The 17313-nt window shown below is 36.9% G+C and overlaps 4 protein-coding genes across 8 annotated transcripts; 2 read left to right on the plus strand and 2 right to left on the minus strand.

The window, feature by feature from the left end:
• The first annotated feature begins 234 nt into the window (after nucleotides 1-234).
• LOC6645473 (2-(3-amino-3-carboxypropyl)histidine synthase subunit 1) lies at nucleotides 235-3272 on the plus strand. Of its 2 annotated transcripts, none has more exons than XM_002068072.4 (3): nucleotides 235-333; nucleotides 1462-2285; nucleotides 2353-3272. In XM_002068072.4, the coding sequence occupies exons 2-3, from the start codon at nucleotides 1491-1493 to the stop codon at nucleotides 2950-2952; spliced, it is 1395 nt and encodes a 464-aa protein (XP_002068108.1). In that variant the 5' UTR covers nucleotides 235-333; nucleotides 1462-1490; the 3' UTR covers nucleotides 2953-3272. The 2 variants fall into 2 exon arrangements, with proteins under 2 accessions (XP_002068108.1, XP_046867782.1); XM_047011826.1 differs by lacking the exon at nucleotides 235-333 and adding an exon at nucleotides 597-952.
• A 3702-nt stretch (nucleotides 3273-6974) lies between these two features.
• On the plus strand, nucleotides 6975-10097 carry LOC6645542 (biogenesis of lysosome-related organelles complex 1 subunit 6). Of its 3 annotated transcripts, XM_002068073.4 has the most exons (6): nucleotides 6977-7059; nucleotides 7121-7336; nucleotides 8017-8101; nucleotides 8595-8681; nucleotides 8770-8918; nucleotides 9963-10097. In XM_002068073.4, the coding sequence occupies exons 1-5, from the start codon at nucleotides 7034-7036 to the stop codon at nucleotides 8869-8871; spliced, it is 516 nt and encodes a 171-aa protein (XP_002068109.2). In that variant the 5' UTR covers nucleotides 6977-7033; the 3' UTR covers nucleotides 8872-8918; nucleotides 9963-10097. The 3 variants fall into 3 exon arrangements, with proteins under 3 accessions (XP_046867878.1, XP_002068109.2, XP_046867877.1); XM_047011921.1 differs by lacking the exon at nucleotides 9963-10097 and having other exon boundaries at nucleotides 8770-9158; XM_047011922.1 differs by lacking the exons at nucleotides 8595-8681; nucleotides 8770-8918; nucleotides 9963-10097 and adding an exon at nucleotides 8179-8303 and having other exon boundaries at nucleotides 6975-7059.
• LOC6645543 (major facilitator superfamily domain-containing protein 6-like protein A) lies at nucleotides 9632-14995 on the minus strand. 2 transcript variants are annotated; one of them, XM_002068074.4, is made up of 6 exons: nucleotides 14241-14994; nucleotides 12711-12849; nucleotides 11799-12639; nucleotides 11258-11725; nucleotides 11004-11193; nucleotides 9632-9843 (listed from the first exon to the last, which is right to left on the minus strand). In XM_002068074.4, the coding sequence occupies exons 1-6, from the start codon at nucleotides 14302-14304 to the stop codon at nucleotides 9770-9772; spliced, it is 1776 nt and encodes a 591-aa protein (XP_002068110.1). In that variant the 5' UTR covers nucleotides 14305-14994; the 3' UTR covers nucleotides 9632-9769. The 2 variants fall into 2 exon arrangements, with proteins under 2 accessions (XP_002068110.1, XP_023033192.1); XM_023177424.2 differs by lacking the exon at nucleotides 9632-9843 and having other exon boundaries at nucleotides 10354-11193; nucleotides 14241-14995.
• Nucleotides 14996-15192: 197 nt separating this feature from the next.
• On the minus strand, nucleotides 15193-16921 carry LOC6645544 (general transcription factor IIE subunit 1). Its single transcript, XM_002068075.4, has 3 exons — nucleotides 16786-16921; nucleotides 15619-16720; nucleotides 15193-15548 (listed from the first exon to the last, which is right to left on the minus strand). The coding sequence occupies exons 2-3, from the start codon at nucleotides 16715-16717 to the stop codon at nucleotides 15349-15351; spliced, it is 1299 nt and encodes a 432-aa protein (XP_002068111.1). The 5' UTR covers nucleotides 16718-16720; nucleotides 16786-16921; the 3' UTR covers nucleotides 15193-15348.
• Between the last annotated feature and the right edge of the window lie 392 nt (nucleotides 16922-17313).

A 17313-nucleotide genomic window follows, 5' to 3' on the forward strand; every position in this document is an offset into this window, starting at 1 on the left:
TAAGAATGTTTTGCGCAAGTGAAAAAAGTAGATGGCGCTGTTGAGCAAAGTGACTACAAATATCTAGGCCGCATAGATGGCGCTAATGAGCAAACGCTGAAATGGCGCTACTGAACAAATATTGAAATGGCGCTAACGAGCAAATACTGGTATGGCGCTAACGAGCAGATACTAGAACGGCGCTTATGAGCAAATACTGGGATGGCAGTAATGTGAAAATACAGGTTCAAATACATGGACTTTGAGCAACGTGCCTGTGGTAGCCGCATGTTTTTGTTTATTAAAAAAAGTTAATAACAGTTAAAAGTTTTCATTTCACGAAAAGTGCAAAAGGTAAAGTACGTTTCTCCGGTAATAACGGCAAATTATTTTCCACCTGTCAGACCAAAACAAATTGTATTCCAAATTACACATGTCAACAAGCAACATACGCAATATCATCACTTACAAAAGTTATAAACAAACAAAATATGTGTGTGACTGTGTGTGTGCGAGTGTGCAATAATTTCATTTGAATGAGTTAAATGAGTTTCATGAAAGGACCTTCACTTGGCCATTTAATACATCATCCACCCCAAAAGATTTGTCCTTGTTGCACACTGTTTGGCTGCTGCTGATGCCTACGTGACTCAGAGACGGTTATCAATGGCGCGCAACAACACAAACACACAAGTTCACTGACCAAATCGAAACAAAACCAATTGTAGTGCAACCCCTGAAGCAAGCAGACAGTTCAACCTGATAACGTCGAGTCGAAATTAGAAATAAACCGGAGTCTGAGTGCACCTGAAGATTCTTTGTTTTAAATAAATTGTTGGCAATCGCAGGAAATACATAGATTAAAAAAACAAAGAAAAAGAAAAACATAGAACCTTGGGCAAATTCGAAAGTTGTTGCAGTGCTTTGTGTTTGCGAAGTAAATTGAAGTAAAGTGAAGTGAATTAAAGTGAAGGTGAGATTCAGAGGCAGCATTCAGAGGTTGAGTCATTTTGGATTTTACCTTTTGTTTTTGTTGCTAATTATAACCACTTTTGGGTTGGGTTTTTTGTTTTCCGGCTTGCTTGTGATTCGAGACTGGTTAACCAATTTTGGGGGCCTGTCCTTTTTTTTTTGTTGTTTGTTTTATTGTTGCGCATTTGCATGTTTGCAGTCACGTAGTCCAAATTGGATACTCGTTCTGTTTATGGCCAAGTTAAGTTCAATTTATGGCCCGACAAGTTTCAAGCATTGGCTCTTGTTTTTCCCATGCAACATAGTTTTCTTTGAATTAAACGTAAACGTAAACAAAAACAATATTTGTTCTAGTTTTCAAAGTATCATATTAATATGGGGCGCCACACCAGGTAATTCCATCCCCATTGTGGAAGTAATTATAAAACTGACAGGGATTCCCTTTGAAATTTATGTCGGAAAACTTACTGATTTAGATATATATATTTTTTTTTTTTTTGGAATTTGCAGGTCTTGATCTTTTAAAAGTATTAAGCATTATGTTGGACATGATCCAACCCACTAATCCTGAGCAGCTAAGCAGCAGCGACTCTCACAATAACAACAACAACAACAACAATGATGTGGTTGTTATCAGAGCCAGGCCCAAAAAGGTATTCAAACCAAAGGCTCGAATCAATCGTATACCCCAGGAGTTGTTAGATGATCCCGTACTGCAGCGGGCCATCGAGCGTCTGCCCGCGAATTATAACTTTGAACTGCATAAGACCGTCTGGCGGATTCGGGAAATGAAAGCGAAACGTGTTGCTCTGCAGATGCCGGAAGGTTTGCTCATGTATTCCATGATCATAAGCGATATCATTGAGCGTTTCACTAGCGCCGATACCGTAATTATGGGCGATGTCACATATGGCGCCTGTTGCGTCGATGATTACACGGCACAGGCACTGGGAGCCGAGCTATTGGTGCACTATGGACACAGTTGTCTGATACCAGTGGATCAGACATGCGGCATTAAGGTTCTATATATATTTGTGGACATCAAAATTGATCCGTTGCACTTTCTGGATTCAGTTAAGCTAAATTTTAAGCCGGAAGTTGGTCAAATAGCACTCGTTAGTACCATACAATTTGTGACCACTCTGCAGTCGGCATCCACAGAGCTTAAGGCAGCCGGGTATGATGTTATTGTGCCCCAAGCAAAACCCTTGAGTCCTGGTGAAATATTAGGTTGCACGTCACCCCAGTTGCCGGAGACAACACAAATGATTATTTATCTAGGTGATGGACGTTTTCATATCGAATCGGCTATGATAGCCAATCCTCTATTGAAGGTAAGTGAAGACTACAATTTAAGTCAATGAAATGCAATCAAAACCAAATTCTTAAATAAAATTGCAGGCCTATAAATACGATCCATATGAGAAGAAATTTACGTTGGAACAATATGATCATGCTGCCATGCAGAGTCTCCGTTTGTCAGCAATACAGCGTGCCAAGAAGGCAAAACGCATTGGCATTATTCTGGGCACACTTGGTCGTCAGGGCAGCTCACGGGTGCTTCGGTTTTTGGAGAAGCGTCTGCAGGCCAAGGGCATAGAGACAACAACAATTTTGCTGTCCGAAATCTTTCCCCAAAAATTAGATCTCTTTGGTGACATCGATGCCTTTGTCCAGGTTGCCTGCCCCCGCTTATCGATTGATTGGGGATCAGCGTTTACGCAGCCTCTGCTCAATCCGTATGAGCTCTCCGTGGTTTTGGGCGATGTCGAATGGACACCGGATAATTCGTCGCCACGCACCAATGCCTATCCCATGGATTTCTATGCCAATGGCAGCTTGGGACCTTGGACGCCTAATTTTAAGCCCCCAGCACTAGGAGAATGTGAGAATCGACCGTCCGCCGATTGTTGTGGTCGTTGCACTCGTGCCGAACTGGAAAAGGATGATACTGGCAAGGCGGCCGCTTTGGCCGATTTGTTGGACTTTAAAAAGGGATAAAGCTAAATGATGATTAAGGATGACTTGCGCCAATGTAATTAATTGCATACTAATTTAGTTAGTACAAATTTTTGTCGGTTTTTAAGTTATATCTCCCCGATCCATATCCCTGATTATATATTAAGGACCAACTACACTTTGTGTTCAATCCGGGCAAAACAAAAATGATAACTCAACTCTGTGTAAATGTCTTTCATTAGTTTAGTTATATTCTTTTAGTTTTTAGAATCATTTGCAACTGTTATACAAACAACAACAACAACACCAACATAATGATACAAATTTGAAAACATTACACTAAAATGTTGAAAAACTTTAAATACTCAAAATGTTTATTTATTATTGCTAAAGCGAGGGAGACGGAGGATATAGAAATCTGATTCATACGACATTATTAGATTTTAACTAAAACTATAAAAATACTCAAACCAACAGACAGAATTTTTGAAGTTACTAACAAAGATAGCTTCAACACAAGAAAAAAAAATTATTCTATACAAAATATTAATTGGATGTTGCCGTAAAAATTTAAATTCTGGAAAACAGTTTTCGCTCCAAGTCATCAAATTTTTCTTGGGCTAGTTACTAGAAAACCCTGAATGTTTCCCTCCCCAATTAGATGACAAAGTTGAATTAAAAAGAAGGTATGAATTTGTATTAGGTAAATTAAATTTTATTGCAATGTTGTATCACGTATATTTAAAATATACACTTTGACTATACAGTTGGCTATATGTTTTATATACAATTTGAGTTAAAAATGTTGCTAGTTATGAGTTTATATGTACAATTGAATTGAATTGAATTCCTTAAAGGTTTCTATGTACAATTGGCTAACTATAATCTAGATGACTATGTACAATTTGAACTTAGTGCTACAATTTAACTAAAAAATGTACAAAATTTAACTTAAGTTGGCTGATACTACAAGCGGTTAAGGCGTCAGTGTTGTGGCAAGGACCAAGCAGCTGCCATCCATCCATCGACGATCCATCCGGATTTTTTCGGCGATGCCCGGTCGATCATCAGGACGACTGAGAGCGAAATGATGCGGTCGGTTAGAGCGCATCGCTTGAAGTGCAGGCCGATTTTAGTTTGTGCATGGACTTTTATACTGTCGCAGGTAGGCGCGTATCGAAGATAATTTTCTGAAATGTCTGCGTTTTCCTAATGACTTTGACCTTGGAAAAAAGAAATGGCGGTGATTACAGCGAAAAATGTTTTCTTGGTAAACCGGGCTATCTATTCGCCATATGACAGCGTATCGAATATGGGTAGGGTAATTAGGGGGAGGGTACATAGAAAGTAGGTAGAAAGTCCCAAACATACGGCTAGGTAATATCGGGAAAATACGTTTATCTTGAAATTACAGAAACAGAAATTTTTAAAAGATTCTTAGATATTGTGTATTTTCTGTCATACCATATCTTCATCACGTTAGAATTGTTTTTTTCTGATTTCATCTATGTGGATACTTTTTGCCTTGGTTATTCAGATGGGGAAATACATGTATGTATGATAAAAATCGTAGTCCAGATGTTTAATTGATTCCATAATTATATCCAATTGATCTTTGTTATTTATTTGAGCTATTAACAGCTCCTTTGTCCGTTAAGGGGTAGGAATTGTCCCTAAGGGCGCAAACTGTAAGCTGTAAAAAAAAGTAGTATGTATATATGTATGTACATACATACATATATATTCCCCATTTTCCCGATAAACTACACTGAAGCCTCGGTTTGCGTCTTTAAAGCGGACCGTTTTCTTTGCATTTGCTTTTTCAATTTTCAATTAATTGGTTCCAAAATAAAAAATATTTAATGAAAGCGATAATTATTATTGATAGTTATTAAAAGGCTTATAAATAATCAATTCAAAAATGAGGTAATTTTATTTCTTCAATGAAAAATAGAATATAATTCATATTATATCCATATAGAACAACAGCTTTGAGTGCTTTTAGAGTTAAACAAATTCATCCGCCAAAGTCAGTTGTTTTTTCTGTTTTTTTTTTTAAATATTGCTCTAACGTTTGTTGAAGTTGATCAGGTTTTTTTTCTAATAGAACTTTGTAGCAATTAAGAGCGCCAGCAACGGTTAATGCAACTATTGAACTTCTATTTTCGTCTGGATCATTTTCAGCAAAAATATCCATGGCTTGGGCAATCAATTGCATTGCATTTGATATTTTTGCAGCTGTTAATTTTTTTTCTTTTGGTATAAAATCACTTGCTTGAAGATTATCCGCTAAAGCATTGTCCCCCGCAGCAATGGGAAGGAAAGTTGCGTTGTCCAGCGCTTCTTCGTTTGACGACAACAGCTCATTAATGTCTTCTTCTCCCATTCCATCAAATTTAGCTGCAGCAGCTAAGTCAGCAATCTCTTTGCAAACGTTTGTAATGTCATTATGGTCTTGAGAATTTTTAGAAACGCATTCTGGCCATATATTTCGCCAAGTTCCATTCATACACGACGTCTTGACCTCTTCCCACGAAAGACTTATGTTTTTGATTGCCATTTTGATGTTGTACTCCTTCCAAAACATTGACATGAATAGCTTATCATTATCGCCGGTTGCTTGCAGAAGTTGCTTAAAAGTTCGGCGTAGGTAGTAACTCTTGAAAGTCGATATTACGCCCTGGTCCATGGTGTTGGGCGGCATAAAAATTACTTTTATATTTTCGGAAAATTCATCACAAAATAATGAATGTGCTGGAGCACTGTGAATTAATAAGAGAACTTTAAAGTCAATCTTTTCTGAAAAACAATAAAGTTGTAGCTCAGGAACAGCGCAGTTGTGCATCCAGTCTTTAAATAGAGAGGATGTCATCGATGCCGTTTTATTTGCACGCCAATAAACAGGAAGTTCAGTTTTTGTAACATTCCTGAGAGCTCTCGGATTTTCCGATTGGTTGATTAAGAATGGCTTAAACTTAAAGTCTCCTGCTGCATTTCCTCCCAGAAGAAGTGTTAGGCGATCTTTGCTAGCTTTAGGCCCAGGGCGATATTTTTCCGTTTTGGACAAATATGTTCTTGACGGCAGCCGTTTCCAAAACAGACCTGTTTCATAGACGATCAAAACTTGTTTACTGGAATATCCACCTTCATCAATAATGGCTTTTAGTTCTATCTGAAACTTTTCTGATGCTGATATATCAGCACTGGCCGTCTCTCCTTCTGAAACCAGATTGTTCAAATTCGCTCTAGTTTTGAACCGCTCGAACCAGCCGTTGCTAGCTTCAAATTCCTTTGATACGACTCTACTCGATAATGGCTGAATTTCTTTTAGGTAGTTATAAATAGATAGAGCTTCATTTTTTATTAAATTCTTACTTATAGGCATCCCTTGGCTGGTTTGGTTTTCTATCCATGTACAAAGAAGAGACTCCATTTTTACCATCAAAGAACTTCTTAGTTTAGTCATTTGTTTTAACTGTAACGGAGTGACAGTTTGTGCAAGTTTAGATATTTTGGCATTATCTCTTTTGCAAATCGTTTTAACGGTGGTAACTGCTAAGCCAAGACTTCTGCCAATGTCGGCAGCTTTTTCCCCTGACTTGTAACGCTTTAATATTTTCAGCTTTTGCTCAAAACTAATAGTCTTCCTTTTGCTGTTCATTGTTATTAAAATTTAATTCATGAGCCTTCACTTTTTGGAAACTGACTTTGTGCACGGCTATACAGTACAATGGTGAAACAAAATGGGAGTCCCCGTTTTTCACGCAGCTTTTAGATAGGTTTCGCGTAGTTTTTATTTTTGTTAATATCGCAAATCAGCTGCAACCAGGGGTGGGGACAACTCATTGAAAATGCTGCGTATAATTGTATGAGGAATTCTAGTGAAACACATTCAAACGTGCGTAATAATAACTAATATGAGGATTAAAAATTAAATATGTATAGTGAATATGTATATACATGCGTACGACTGAGTAGCTTTTTTGTGATCTTATTAATTTGATCATTATGTTATTACAAGTGGAACTGGTTCCATAGCTTGGAGCATTTATTCAGCCCTGGATCTAATCAGCTGTTGCTTCGTTTTTAGTTGACAACTTTGCTAAGCATTTCTTATCTTATTATGTTAAAAAGCAGCAATTTAAACAGGTAAAATAAGAAATTAAACGATTTAATTATTGTTGTCATTCAAAGTATAATATTTTTGCAGCATAATCAACGAACTCACTATCAGCGATGGCGAAAGAGAAATGGAAACCCAACAAGAACAGCAACCACATCCTGTAAAGACCCCATCTGACCCACAACCAGCAACAACAACAACATCAACTAACAATGCCGGCGCCAGTTCTCAACTCTCAGCTGGTATCCTAGCAATAGCTGAACCTCCGCTGGATCGAGTACGTGGCCAGCTCAAGGAATTAATGTAAGTAAATATACATATATGTACATGTATGTATTTACTTATAAATATATTAGTCTGTTTATGTACAGTGGTAGCCAAAAATTTTCCACGCAGTACTCTGATTCTATAATGGTGTCAATTCAGTGTGAAACAATCTGAAAACGTAAAGATAGGTTTTCGGGTTTATAATGCAAATAAGAAAATGCCAATTTAGAGCATGAACGAAAATTTAACAATTTTCAATCTGCATTTGTTTTTTCAGGAATTTCTAACCGATTTGAAAAAGTTGTATATCATACAAAATTGGAATTTACCATACTTGAGAATTCAAGACGATTTTTGAAAAAAAACCATTACTTTTTGTGAAAATTGGTCAAAATTTAAGTTCTTGAAATGAATGCTACAAATTAATAACTACATTAGACCTCCATAAAACTCAGGATTATTGAAATAATTTGCTCTTTGGTATTTATTGTCTCTCTTAAGAAGATGACCTAATAATAACAGTTCGAGAATTGAGTTTTTAAGATTGAGAATGAGATATTACTTTCGAAAATCGGTTAAAATTTGGCAACGTTACAGATTCGCAAAGTTAAGAGTTTTTAAGAAATTTCAAAATTTGAAAGTCCATTGCAGCCACTGTACGTACATAGATTTATGATAAAAACCAGTAATTTTCTCATTTTTGTTAATTTACCCAGTGGAAGGCAAAACAAAATCTACATTGACTTGTCCAAGGAGAAATACAAACTAGATTGCAGTGAAGTGGCCAAACTGAATGATATGGTAAGTACATGAAAATGAGGGCTTAGTTTCACGATCCTTATAAGAGTCTATACCCAAAAATTCTATAAAACCATCAGGTCAATTTGTAAACCGACTGCTACGAAATGATTTAGCAACCGAAACTAAATATTTGGAGTGCAATTGTTAAACAATTCAACTTAGACACGACTCAATTTTGAAAATAAAAACAAGCTTATAACTAGGTTACCATTAAATTGTGCTACTCAGATTATTTAAATGAATATATTTCAAAATTTGAAACTACGAGCATGCACTTGAAAAGGTACTTCTAATCAAATTAGGCTATATAACTATATAATCTAATCTTAGCCGGTTTGGGTAAATAAAGCAACAAAGTAATTGACAAAACGAACAATTGTTATACATACACATATATGTATATTCTCTAATCGTATATGTACATAATAATTTAAATACACAAAGTATATTAAGGTAAATGTACATAACCGATTAAAATTTTTCGTCAACTTAGATGAACGATGTGAAACGATACAAAGAAAAATTGACACGCATCAAAAAGGAAATGCAAAATGTTTACCAGCGCACAAAAGACTTAAAGGTAATTGAATATTGTCATTTACAATTGAGATAACCAGAAATTTTAACCATTATATTTATTAACATTGTATTGTACTCTCCGATTACAGAAACGAGCCGCCAATGTGGCAGCGTGCAAACAGCGCGATTATCAACGCAAACTGGAAAAGCAACAGCACGAGGAGTCGCTTATTGGGAGCCAAGGGCAATAGACGCCACACGGAAGAAATAAATGGAAGAAACCTAGATTACATTGACGGTATAATTACAAATTAACTACTATATGTAGGTAAAGATTACTGTTTCTTATGTCTTTTTCTTGTATTTGTGGTTTTTTTTTTTCCTTTTTTAACAATAACCATTCGTTGTATAATTAAGTAAATACTTTTGGAGATTTTGTAGCTGCAGTTGAAAATATAGTTAGATGAAGAGTCCAATCTAATTAAAGTAGCCAATACTTAAACTACAATACGTATACATATAATATATAATGTATAATAATCCATAACATATTTTAAATATATATATATATATAATTAAATAGTGTATAAGAGCGAGTGTATGTGTGCGTATGCGTGTGTGTGTGTGGTAAAGATAGCAGATAAACATTCACAGCTCAAATGAAATTCATGTTCTTCGTAAGGCATGCATAAAGTTCATCCTTTTTATGTTTAAATAGATTTTCAATATGCTTATGAGTGTGCGTATGTAGATGTGTGTGTGTGTGTGTCTCTGTTTGAATGGGTGTATAGTCGAGGCATGAGATTGCGGTAGATGATTTGTTGCCAAGGCCTAATTAACTACTACATACAACTACACAATAAAAAAAGGAAAGAAATTAAAGCACGTTTACAATACAATTTCTTGATTACAACTTTAAAACTAATTCAGCATGCAGCAGCAGCAGCGACTCAAGTGGTAGAACAATATATATATATATATATATATATACCATATACATATATATATATAAAGATTCTTATATATATATACATATGTAGAATCGTGTGATTTTGTTGTTCCCAGGTAGAGTTGTTGGTGTTGATTTTGGTATTTGTTTTTATGTTTTTCTTTTTGTTTTTCTGATTTGAACATCCATCTTGGGATAGCTTAGCTAACACTACTATATTCCTGATCATTCAGCATGTGCATTGCATCTGTCGGTGCAAAATACTTGACAGTGCCTACAAAAAACAAACGGATTCATTAGATACAATTAATGTTAAATATACAAAAAATATTAGAAACAAAATGTTATATTTAAATAAAAAAACAATAAAACAACTTTTAATTACTTTTTCAGGCATTTCCATTAAAAATTGGAAAACTATCATATTCATCTATCGCCCGATCAGCAAATCATTTTCATCTGCTGAACGGATCATCCATTATTACATCAACTATACTACATACATATACTATGCCTGAAGAATTGACATTTTTCATTTAAACCATATAATTGTTAAGTTTTTATTTTGTAATCAGGTGAGTAATGGAAAATTTTAATCAAAAACTCTCTTTTTCCCCATCAACAATCTATTCATAAGAATTTGTGATCGGATCGGTTGCGAGATTACAAACAGAAAACGTTTCTTATGATCAAACCAAATTTATGGGTTTTGGAATATCTTAGATTTTTATTATGTTGTCTTTTGATATATACTTTATATATACAAAGTTAATAATCTTTTCAAGTCAATTGATTTGATTTAAATACGAAATCTGGTTTGCATTTTATATGACATTAAGTAAATGTGCCAAATTTTTCTATCTATGGTTAAATATTTGTTTTCTATCGATGTAAATATTTTTACTAAATTCGCTTGAGTTGAATTGACATTTGCCTTTTTGAAATAGGCTAAAAATTATGCGATTATTTGTTTTAAAGAAAACTTTAGTATACTTTACGGAGTTCTTTCTGTGCAGACAACTTATATTTTACTGTAATGAAAACAAAATCTAGTAGGATATTAGTTTTTTCCAAGAAGAAACTCTCAATAAATCATACTGATTTCAAATCAATCAGTATACAAACAAGTTTTGGCAAGAATTGAAAGTAAAATAAAGCATCGAATTCAGAATACCAAGTGGAAATGTTTCAACTTTCTTATTTTAAAGTTGTTATTTGTATCAAGTGACAATTCACGAAGAGTTGTCAATCTTTTCTCGCTTACAAGTTATTTATTTAAGTAAGTTTTTAGATGTTTTTGTCATCAACTGGACAAATCGACATCACTAAAACCAGTTTTTGCCTTATTGTTGGCCAACTGGTCCACTTTAGCACCCTCCTCCTCCCTCCTCTCAACGGATACGGTAGACTCTGAGATTGATTCTCTTGCCTTACCATTTTCAACGCCACTGTTTCCATTGCGTTGTAGAATCATTTGAATGATGACATGTATAATGAAGATAATGAAGGCAGCAATTCCGAATATCTCGAATGTAGTTCGTGCGCTGACTGAATCAAAGAGTAAACCACCAATTAGACTGCCCATTGATACGCCCACGCCCTCAAAGATGGCACCAACCAGACTCTGTGTAGTGTAGAATTCAATGTAAACGATACCATTTCGATAGGCTGAATCACTCGGTACTCACCTGCATGGTGGCCTCTGTGCCGGGTGGTGCCACAATACTGGCATAGGATGCCATCGTTGCATAAAATAGGCCAAAAGTGAGACCGTTCAGCAGCTCTATTGGTAGTATATACCAGGGATTCTGCAGCATGGAATACAGAATGAAACGTACACCAAATGCAAATAGCACGAGACTCATGACATTCACATGACCCATTCGCTTTAGAATCCAGCCAGATAGGAAAAAGAATGGCAATTCACCGCCAAAACATTGTATGCCCATTACAAGACCTTCCAGAGTCTTAATGGAACTATCACCCATATCGTAGGCCTTATCCAATTCCTCAAGATAAATGAATAAAAAGTTCCAAATCAATGCCGTTCCAAGGCCAATTGCCACGCACCATAGAAAGAATACTATGCAGCGAAATGAGAGGAACATTTGACCAACATCTCTCAGTATATTGGATGATAAATGTTTTTGGGCATGCTAAGATAATGGTCAGAAAGAAAACAGTCAATTTAAAACAGATGGATTTGTGGGTTATTTTCATTTTACTTACCCTCAATTTGGTAGAGGCAAAGAAATCACATCCCATTATAACCAATGCCATCCAAAAGACAATTGTATAATTTTTATTGACGTCACCCGACGACATTTGATCCACCAAAACGCCAGCTAGCAGAGCAAAGAGGCCCCAACCCAAGGAACCGCAAAGGCGCTGCTTCCCATATAGATGATGCCTTTCGCCTAGAATTCCAAAGCAAATGGCATCACCAATGCTCACCACAACGGCCATGCCCACCCAACTGATGATCAACATGCCAAAGAAGAACCAAAACTCCGGTAGACCCATGGCACCCTTCGTATTAATCACTGCACTCTCTCTCAACTGATTCTTGATGTAATCATCATGGCAATCCATCCGACAATTGGCCTCGAAATACTGTTTCTCCTTTGGGCTATAGAGTGTACGATTTTTGCCGGCCACAACTCCATGATCACGGGGTATGAGAAAGTGTAGACACTTCTTGTCATTTTCATTGATCTCCAAAATGTCATTCATACTTATTGTCGTACTGAATTCCAACAAGGAACTATTCCGATCCATCTCACAATTCACAGTTTCATTCAACCAATTCTCACATACAATATCCCACATAAAGGGCTTCGCGTCACATTTCATATCACAGTTTAGGCTTCGGTTGCCATAATGGGATTCCAAATTGCTCTCCACATTTTCACTGTATGGAGAACAGTGTCTGATACTAGCCACGCCCGCATGGCTATGGAACTGGACTTCGGGCAGTGGTTTCTCCACTGCAGGCACAAACATGATCATAAAAAAGGCAACTCCAGTGAGTATTTGTCCGCTCAAAAAGAGGCAACGATGGCGATGAAAACTATGTAGAAAGATAGAGAGAGAGATAATTAAACCGATATAAAATATGTATATATATCTTATGCATCTTACCGATCTGCAATGTAGCCAAAAAGGGGTTTTGCCAGCATTCCAATAATGGGTAAGATCATATACATGGTGCCCACTACCACCGAGGAGTAGCCCAATTGCAGAGCCAAAGTTGGCATAAAGGGTACAACAGGTGCGGTGCCTAAAAAAAGGGAATTAATGATAGATACACATAGAATGTATGTATGGGTATATTAATAGTAGTGAAAACCAAATATAACATGCAAATAGATTAACCCGTTTAAGTGTGCGGGTGGACAACAGATAAAACGTGGCCGTCAGACAATATGAAAACACATATACATACATACATATGTACATATATATAAAAAATATAAAAACAAAACGCAACTATCAGATAATGATTTAAACGATAAAAAACATGAAATGTTTTTATCTGTAGTTACATAGTCCATAGACACAAAATTGGAGCATTTAACTAATAACAAAGTGACTCTTCAATTAATTTACTAAAGTATATGAAGACATTTAATTGATTAAAGTGGCTAGCTTCAACAATAAAAAGTGGCAGCAGGTGGGTGGTGGGAGAATAAGTAGCATTAGCTGGGTTTGTCTCCATTGAGACGGGGCTTTGTTGATGAGTTTCCTTTTTTTAATTTTGGTATACATTTCTAAAGAACTTTACTAAACATAAAAAAAAAAAACAATGGCAAGCTCAATTTCAGAATTGTGTTGACTAATGCGATTCCCAGAACTGTTTTTTAATTATGTGATTGTATTTACTTTCTAAAAGGAAATATACATATGTAAAAGAATGTTGAATGCTTTAAATGAAATAACATTATCAAGGCAAGAGAAGTATTTTTTTTGAGGAGTAGCAAAATATTTGAAAATAGCTGAAAATGGAACATTTTTTAAGAAATCAGCTAAAACTTGAAAATGTGAAACAATTGAAACATCTACCCTTGTCGCAATCGGTCTTTGTCATTATCTTTAAAAATCATGCTCGAGTCTTAATAATATTTGTCATAATAATTTTAATTGAAATTTCATAATGCTGTTCACGCATTAAGTTCACATTTCCCGGTAGCTCCCACAATAATTATCACCCCTTTATGCATACATGTACATATATGTATGTATGAATATGTAGCCAGTTTTTGGGTTATCTTGTATACACAATACATATTTCCAACTATAATCGACAATAGAATTGTTCGAATAATTCTATCGTTATCTCTATAGGGACTCTCTTCTTATCTTCACACTTTTGTTCGGGGACATAAGTTGTTAATTTCAATTGTTCATGCATATTTTAATTCCCACGATCAAGTTGGCGCTATACATACTACATATTTCAATGGGATTTGGAAAAACTTTGGACCAACAAAATACTTGGCTTATGTTTGATGTATGTGTGTGTGTATGCAGACCTGACGATTTATGGCCCACTGTTGTACACGTGCTTTTGGCCCGCCGGCACTTGTTCAGCTGGTTGTTCTTGTTGTTGTTGTTATGGTTGGCTGATGTAAGCGATATTAAATTTCACTCAACTTAATGAGTTGAACTTACCAGCATTGAAGAGAAAGTAATGCGCCTTCATGGGCAGCAGCTCCTTATCGACGGCCATCTTCATTTTATCCGCCGGGTCTATGATATAGCAATTATGATCAATTGAATCGCAATTCAATTAAGATCAATAACACACATGGGATTTGTCTGATTGCCTATTTAGGAGACGAGACTTCGTTACCCTGGCAACCGACAAAACTCTCTTATAATTTTTGTCAATTCATTCACAAATTATGCTTACACTAGCATATAAATTCTCACTATGAAATTGAATTCTGGTTAAAATGTTTATGTGTGCGTGCGTGTGTGTGTGTTGGTGTGTATCACGTTTCTTTTGGGTAGTATGTACATATGTATATTTGTAATTATAAATCAGACATAATCCACTCAATTACCCTGTGTACTTTACATAAATACATGGATATAATTTGATTATTGTTATCACAGACCGATTTTAGACTGTATTTATTTAGCAAATTGACGAGTCATTTTATACACATACAAATGTATTTTAATTGTGGGTAATGGATCACTCTCGGAGCACGTCCGGCAAGAAACGCATCCAAATCTCAACTGAACAACACGATTCCTATTGGACTTTATTTAATATGTGTGCGTGCATAGTTCTTGTTTACGTCTACTACGGCGGTGACGCTTATCTATGGCCCACTAATTAACACATATATGAAACCGTAGGTACGCCCACAATACCAAATATCGGCGGCGGTTGTGTTTGCAAATAAAAATATAAATGTATAGAACAGCTGTTGTTGACCGGAGCAATAGAAATCAGTGCCATCGTTTCAGCCCATTTATGGCTTAGACGTGCCAAAAAAAGCTAACATTTTGGCTTTTTTTTTTGCACAATGCGCTGGCATCCAAATATTTTGTGGAACCAGTTATGAACCAGTGGAAACATGTGTCGATTTTTAAAAAAAAAAATTGAAAACAATTTTCAATTGATAAATTTTTCGTTTTGTACACTGCAATTCAACTTAATATGCAAACTTAAGTCTACAAATGACACTATATGCATAAATATATATATATATTCCTAATTCTCAGTCAGCCAATCCAGATAAACGATTTTGTACATTAGCTTTTGATCTCAATCATAGATGTGGCTGTAGTGCTGCTGATAGACATGTATATAGTTCTCCTTCTCTTGCGGGGTCATTTGGGCAATTAGTTTATCATCGATTTGATCCAAGGGCTGTGGACGTCCAGCCACTAAAACCGTGGGAACATCATCACCATCATCGCCTGAATCGGAGTTGATGTAATTATCATCCTCGGAATCCAAGTCGGCTTTAAATAAAACTCAAGTTACTTTTTTTGAACCAAACTACACAATGAAAAATGAGCTTTTGACACTTACGCTTCTTGGCGTTGGAAATTTCTTTTTCGTCATCACTTGAATTGGCGTCCGAGGACCCTGACGGACGCATGCCCTTCATATGAGGTTCCTTTTGGCCCGGTTGCTTTTCATGTTGCAACAGAACCGACATAATATCTTCATTCTCTTTGCGATTGCGTTGACCTCCAGCCCCAGATGCACTAGGTGCTAGGCTGTCCGCTTCTCCGTCTGGCGTATCGGTTATTACAGTACTTTCTGTCATCCAAATGGGTCGAGATTTACGTTGAACCACTGCATCCGACCCATCATCATCCCCAATGGTGACATCTACCCGTGTCTCTTCGACGGCAAAGCCTTGATTGCGTGTCGCCTCGCCCGACCAAGCCAGCCCATCGGGACGCATGGGATTCGGCTTAGCTATACCTCGAATGGTATCTATATCCACAGGTTCCGGTTCGAGTACTTCCGGAGCTAGCTTAATGCCCTCTACCTCTCGCAGAAGATCGTACAGTGGCTGCAACTGCTCATTGAAATGTGCCAGCATGAGACGCGAATCCTTCTTGGGCATAGCCGCACTATCTTCTTCCACCGAACTATTGCAATATGTGCAACGAAACTCACATGTAGCCATGTCAAACAGCTGATCCGCCTCGAGATCCGTAAAGGTTTTTGAGCACATGGAGCACTTGAAGCTGGCCCGGCTGGTTGCATCCCTTTCCTCTGTCTCCATGCGCTTGCGCATCAAGTCCAATTTGTATTTCACGACATTAACAAAGGTCTTATAGTTGATGAAATAGTAATTCACTTTCTGTGCTTTGCCATCCGGTCCCGTTTCCATTTTCAGTCGGATCTGGATGAATTTGTCTGTGCGCAGGGTGGTAATTCGCGCCCTCAATTGCTTCTTCTCAAACCGCAGTAATTCGCCGATGTCATCCTCTTTCATGCAGGGATTGCGAACCAGCATATCAATGATCAGGGCATCCTCCAAAGAGTAGAAGCCACGCACCACCAAGCGGGCCAATTGCTTCAGACTGCTGGGCACTTCGGTCACATAACGAACCTCTGTCTTTGAGTTCGAGCCGGCTGCTGCACTGGATGCCGCAGCCGATGTGGATGACATTTTCTATAGAAGAATGGGAATCAATCAGCGACGGACAAACTTACGGATAACGCGCACTTTCAACTCACCTAAGAAATGCGGTTCAGATGCAGTTTCTTCTATACTTCATTGGTGTGTTCTTTCTGAGCAGATAAATTGTTGTCTATTAGAATGTATAAAACCAGCGACAAACTGTTTTTGTTAATATTTTTTCTAACATCTACGTTTTGCAAAACTGGTCGCCAGCTGCCACGACCAGCCGTTGTCCAACACTGTAAACATTGTGGTACTCGTTCGGTCATCGATAATTCGCGTTGCAGAATTTGAATCTTTCAGCGGCAAATCAAAAATGTTGACGGCAAATTTAGCATTTGGGATGGAAAAATTTGTAACTCCCACTAATAACATTTAGGTTTAAAAATAAACGATATTGACATTACAACCCATCTCTGCTTACCAAAAATATTGTCTTCCAAATAAACGTAAAAGCTGTCTGTGTCTCTCCATAAGCTCCTTACCCTGATCCCCCAAGACCCTTTCAGGCTGCTCCATTTGTTTGCCAACTTGTGTGGGGGTCCTGTATGTCTCTGTGTGTGTTGTGTGTGAGAATGTGGGTG

This window comes from Drosophila willistoni, assembly GCF_018902025.1.
Source record: "Drosophila willistoni isolate 14030-0811.24 chromosome XR unlocalized genomic scaffold, UCI_dwil_1.1 Seg143, whole genome shotgun sequence".
Lineage (NCBI taxonomy): Eukaryota > Metazoa > Arthropoda > Insecta > Diptera > Drosophilidae > Drosophila > Drosophila willistoni.

What these genes read in the sequence shown, in the direction of transcription:
- LOC6645542 (XM_002068073.4), top strand. Translation starts at nt 7,034, where the DNA reads ATGTTAAAAAGCAGCAATTTAAACAG. An exon ending in GGCCAGCTCAAGGAATTAAT is followed by an intron (nt 7,337 to 8,016) that starts GTAAGTAAATAT and finishes TAATTTACCCAG; the next exon opens with TGGAAGGCAAAACAAAATCT. An exon ending in AGCGCACAAAAGACTTAAAG is followed by an intron (nt 8,682 to 8,769) that starts GTAATTGAATAT and finishes CTCCGATTACAG; the next exon opens with AAACGAGCCGCCAATGTGGC.
- LOC6645544 (XM_002068075.4), bottom strand. Translation starts at nt 16,717, where the DNA reads ATGTCATCCACATCGGCTGCGGCATCCAGTGCAGCAGCCGGCTCGAAC. An exon ending in AATTTCCAACGCCAAGAAGC is followed by an intron (nt 15,549 to 15,618) that starts GTAAGTGTCAAA and finishes TTTTATTTAAAG; the next exon opens with CCGACTTGGATTCCGAGGAT.
- LOC6645543 (XM_023177424.2), bottom strand. Translation starts at nt 14,304, where the DNA reads ATGAAGATGGCCGTCGATAAGGAGCTGCTGCCCATGAAGGCGCATTAC. An exon ending in TTACTTTCTCTTCAATGCTG is followed by an intron (nt 12,850 to 14,240) that starts GTAAGTTCAACT and finishes CCCTTTTTTTAG; the next exon opens with GCACCGCACCTGTTGTACCC. An exon ending in TTTGGCTACATTGCAGATCG is followed by an intron (nt 12,640 to 12,710) that starts GTAAGATGCATA and finishes CTTTCTACATAG; the next exon opens with TTTTCATCGCCATCGTTGCC.
- LOC6645473 (XM_002068072.4), top strand. Translation starts at nt 1,491, where the DNA reads ATGTTGGACATGATCCAACCCACTAATCCTGAGCAGCTAAGCAGCAGC. An exon ending in TAGCCAATCCTCTATTGAAG is followed by an intron (nt 2,286 to 2,352) that starts GTAAGTGAAGAC and finishes ATAAAATTGCAG; the next exon opens with GCCTATAAATACGATCCATA.